Source organism: Trypanosoma equiperdum (genome assembly GCF_001457755.1).
Source record: "Trypanosoma equiperdum strain OVI genome assembly, contig: ctg_412, whole genome shotgun sequence".
In the NCBI taxonomy this organism is placed as follows: Eukaryota; Euglenozoa; class Kinetoplastea; order Trypanosomatida; family Trypanosomatidae; genus Trypanosoma; species Trypanosoma equiperdum.
In genome coordinates, this window is record NW_027124324.1 from 1,947 (window position 1) to 6,852 (window position 4,906).

A 4,906-nucleotide genomic window follows, 5' to 3' on the forward strand; every position below is an offset into this window, starting at 1 on the left:
ATGCCGCAACTAGCTCACGACCGTTGGGTGCGTCGGTTTCTGCTTTATGTTTTACTACAAACGGCGTTATCGACACCTTGCACAGGCAATTCAGACATACATCGGGTAGACAGTATCCCGAACACACCATGCGCAGCTGCGGCAGACTTGAAGCATCTAGCGCAACAAATCAACGCGAGACTGAAATCCCAGCGAAGCAACATTAGAGCCGCAATGCAAACGCTGCTCACGTATGCGGTAGGGGCGGCGGCGACTACAGGCGACGCTTTTTTTGGGGCAAGCGCCTTGTTAGCAGCGGCGGGAAATAAAATCACCAGCGCCCAACAGGCCCTAAGCAACATCGATGACGAGGCACACGAAGTAATAGCCGGTTTAAGTAGCGTAGCCGGTATCCAGGAAACCCTAGCGGAGGTCCACTCAACAGAAATAGCAGGCAAGCCAGGGGCAACGGCACGGACATGGCTGCAACAAACAGGGACACCAATAGCACTGAAGACGCTAGGAGGACAATCAAGCGCATGCGACCCCAGCAAGCTAGAAAGCGAACGGACGCAAACAGCCAAAACCACAAAGAACGGCCTCTATCCGCTAACACTATTCCAGCTGACAAAAGCAGATGCGACAACAGGCGCGGACAGCAGCGGACCCTGAATTTGTGCAGGAACCGCCGGCAGCGTCAGCACGAACTGCCCTGCTAACAGTCAAACCGCACAAACCGATTTACTCATGACAGGCGGGAAACTAACAAAGGCAGAAAAAATCGTTTACCAGCCGACGTCAACATTAGACCAGCAGTTGTAGCTAACAAAGACGTAATGCCACCACAAGCAGTGGTGATCTCCGCACTTAGCAAACTGCACACGGTAACGGTCAGCCTAGACAAACTTTCCTTCAAGCCTGACGATGTCAAACCGGCAAACCTAATAAACAGCCCTGCTCTAGAAGCGGCGCTTAAAACACTAATCAAACTCCAGAGCGACAACCCCAAAGAAAAAAATCCCGACACCAGCGAAATAACTAAACTCAAGAACCGTATCTACGGTGCAGACTCCGATAAAGCAGGCCAAGCTCTCTGGGAAGCGATAACCAAAACCCCCAGTTCCAATGCAATAGCAGAGGGAACCGATGATACAACAAGCGACAACCAAAACATCGCACAGCTGGCAGAAACTGCGGGATACTATATCAGCAAAACCACCAAACCAACCTCTAAACAAGCCCAATGCACTTCCCATAAAGCAAAAACAGCATGCGCGACACTGAGCAGAGAAAAATGCACTGACATCTGCGAATAGAAAGGCAGTGAAGAAAAAGAAAGTGCGAAGCTAAAGGAGGAGAAGATGGGGTAAAGGCAGGAAAGGATGCCAAAACCACAAACATCACAGGAAGCAATTCATTTGTCATTAAGAAAGCCCCTCTTTGGCTTGCGGTTTTGCTTACTCTATAAAATGTTTAAAAACATTATTTCTCACTTTTATTAAATTTATGAAAATACAATATTTTGAAAAATTTTGGTTAACTTTCTTAAAATTTGATGTATTTTAACACTTTTTTTCAAATCTTTGCAAAATCTAAAATTTGAAATATATCCATGATACTGGCTTTTTGGTTGAAGTGGAAGGATGACAGGGTATGAAAATGAGTGATATTGTAATTCGGTATATATTACTTTTACAAATCTTAGCTACGTTTATAATAATAATTATTATAATAATAATAGGAGAGTGTTGTGAGAGTGCATATACGAATATTATAACGAGAGTGATGGTGAAGAGTATATGGACTAATAGAATAGAAGCACTAAAAAATAAAGACAAGGTTTCAATCGGATAAGAAATGGAGGGGGATAAAGAGAGTACGAAGTAAAATATTAAAGAAAACGGAGATAAACGTGAAAAGAGAAGGTGAAGGCATATGCACAGTTGTAAAAATGTGACGACGGCCATCATCATACACAGGAAAATTATGGAAGGGAAAACTCAAGGATTGACAGAGTTCAGTGTAGAGGTCAAATGGAGATGCCATAGCTTTAAAAAAAATAATCAGTGCAAGTGGAAGGCATATAAAGCACCACTAACAATATCCTCTCAAGACCTCTTTGAATGATGCATTATTTTTTCTTAAAATATTATCGTTCAGACGCAGAAATACGATGCAGATACTAAAACTAAAATATGGCAAAAACAGTATCTAATAGTGTGGTTATAACCGGATGTAAACATAAAATGGATGAATAGACAACAAAAAGAGCTGATAATTAAATTCATCATAGCAGAAAGTGTTAAAGCCAATACTTTATTTAAACGGGCTTGCATCCATTGTTAACTTCACCAACACATCATAAAGGCATAAATAAAAAGCGAAGGTGCGTCACAACATAGTGGATAAACATTTAGCCTCAGTCCACATAAACCTCGGCTAATTGGCTAATTTATGAAATAGAAAGAATATTTTTGTTATTTTCTAGACTTCTGCATGTAATAGTGTGAGAATAATGCTAAAAAACAGATCAGTAGAATTGAAAAGAGGTGGCTTTGGAGAACTGCACTTAATTTATCTTTAAAGAAAAAAAACTAAACCGCAGGCGTTTATAATCACCTACTAACTGCTTTCCAGCTTTCTGTATTGTAACAGTTAAAAGAAAGCAATATTGGAAGATAGAACTCAAAGAAGCAAAAAATGCTGCACTTGCAAACCAATTGGCGTAATAAAAGAAGTGTAACTAGAAATGTGCAAGGCAGTCCGGTAAGACCTGTGGGCGGCACCAACCACACGGAAAGGTAGCCGGCCAGATTTCAAGCCATGTTAGGAGCTATACTGTCAGCTGCAACAACCCGGCACCTCAGATGAGGGTGGAGATGAACAGCACACATGCAACACACACCGCTAAATTTCACCCAAAACTGGCTATGGAAAACCACCCAAGTAGTAGCGTCGCAGTTATTAAAAAACGTGATCGTAAAAGGTTAATAACACACACAGACGACACGTATTACAAATGGAGCCAGCACTGATCTTATTTGTATGTGTGCGAACAGTAGTAGCTGTTCCAGAGGTAAATTCATTCGAGAAGTATTGAAGTTACAGGTGTGTAAAGTTGATGCACTAACCGGCGATAAATATCATACATATGTTTCATGTAGTGTGGCAACTAAAGTTTGAGCTGTGGTTGTAACCACTATTAGAACACGCAGATACAGACAATAAAGAAGAACTGCTAGACGAATTGGTAGAAAAAATAAATAAAGCACAGACAACGGCTCCAACAGACATGTTTTTAACCAAAAGAAACTAACCAACAACTTGCACCACACACCACACTCGAAACGTAGTATCATCCAAATCAACTAAAAAGATCCTGGCGGAGTCTCAATTGAAACCAGCTTATAACCCGTTTCACCTTCAGAAACCGAGTTTAAGATATCGCAATCCATGCAAGGCGCCACACTGGGTCTGAGTTTAGCAGCGGCGCTCACAAGAGAAGCATCAGCAGCGATCGCAAGAGGAGATAATGAAGCGATCTTAATGCAACTTTGCCCTGCGTTGCAACTAGTCGACGCGCCCATTAAGTTCGAGCCAGCACTGGCGGAGGAGCCCAGCGAACCGAAAGACCTCTATAGACTAAATATGTCTTTAGCGCCACATAATTGGAGATCTAAATTCAGCAAAACCGATGCCACCAACAAAGTAATAGCGGCTCCTCCACCGCTAGAAATACGGGACGCTGAATGGAAAGCCAAGTGGCCAGTATGGACGGAGGCGGGAGTTCACATCTCGGAAAAGGCCAACGTTGAAGAAATCAAAAAAAAGTATCACATCTTAACTGCAACAGAGGACCAGCTCAAAAAGCTGAGAGAGGCAGTAGCTTATTATGCAGAAGCGGCTTATGAAGTTTATTCGACATACAAGGCAGGCGAAAAGGAAACACCGGCAACAGACGCACAGCTTGCAAAAGCTATAACTGACGCCGTATACGGAAAAGATAAAGCCACGTACGAAACAACGGATGCAGCGGCTTTGCATAGCGGCGCGGCAGCAGCCTACGCGACGGTCTGCGGCGGGACAGGAGCTCAGAAAGCTGGAACTACAGTAGCAGCCACAATTCTTTGCGTCTGCGGAGTAGCGGACGGCAAATCAACAACAGATCCCTGCCACGCCACCAGCACAGGACAGCCACAGTGCCGGGCAGCCAACATCCCTCAAGCGGCACAATGGCAGGTAATCAGGGCGAGCTGCGGCATACAACCACACATACCGATAACAGCGAACAGGATCGCAGCGGCAGCAGCATCAGCTCTGGCGACGCTCAGAGGGAAAAACACTGACATTTACATAGGGAAGCACGCAAGTGACACCTGCGACGGCACAGCAACGCCGCCTGCCTCAAGATCACAGGCGCAGCAGACAGCGGCGTACCAAAAACAGACGCCCTACCCTGGGCTCAAAGCCTATACAACGTAGCCAAACAGCTTAAGGAACGAGAAGCTACAAACGACAAAAGAACTTCAACAAATCTATCAATCCAACAATTGGAATTGCTTGCCAAAGAAGCGAGCAGAAGGGCACAGTTTCTAACAGCGCCCCTAACTGCAGGGACCACCGGTGAAAAAAACCGAACGCCAGCCGCCAAAGAACAAAAAGAAGATTGTACACAACATAAAATAAACGCGAGCTGTACAGCAGACAATAACTGCAAATGGACAAACACTGAAAAGACCGAAGGGGACTTCTGCAAACCTAAACCAGGATCAGAAAACACAGCAGCAGGAACAGGAAATGGAGCTGCAGAAGAAACAACAGAGAAATTCAAAGGGAAATTGGAAGATTCCTGCAAAAAGGATACTGGTTGCAAATAGGAGAGCAATGCTTGCAAAGATTGCAGTTTTCTCCTCAATAAGAAATTGGC

At 44.1% G+C, this 4,906-nt stretch overlaps 2 protein-coding genes and 1 pseudogene across 3 annotated transcripts; all 3 read left to right on the forward strand.

Annotated features, from left to right (window-relative positions):
* On the forward strand, window positions 1-651 carry TEOVI_000172600 (uncharacterized protein; the record flags this gene model as incomplete). Its single annotated transcript, XM_067224913.1, has 1 exon — window positions 1-651. The coding sequence occupies one exon, from the start codon at window positions 1-3 to the stop codon at window positions 649-651; it is 651 nt and encodes a 216-aa protein (XP_067081014.1).
* A 164-nt stretch (window positions 652-815) lies between these two features.
* On the forward strand, window positions 816-1,295 carry TEOVI_000172700 (uncharacterized protein; the record flags this gene model as incomplete). Its single annotated transcript, XM_067224914.1, has 1 exon — window positions 816-1,295. One exon carries the CDS (start codon window positions 816-818, stop codon window positions 1,293-1,295), a length of 480 nt encoding a protein of 159 aa, XP_067081015.1.
* Window positions 1,296-3,429: 2,134 nt separating this feature from the next.
* Window positions 3,430-4,769, forward strand: TEOVI_000172800:pseudogene (annotated as a pseudogene). Its single transcript is given in 2 exon segments — window positions 3,430-4,374; window positions 4,377-4,769. Coding segments are annotated over 2 exon segments (1,338 nt in total).
* The last annotated feature ends 137 nt before the right edge of the window (window positions 4,770-4,906 follow it).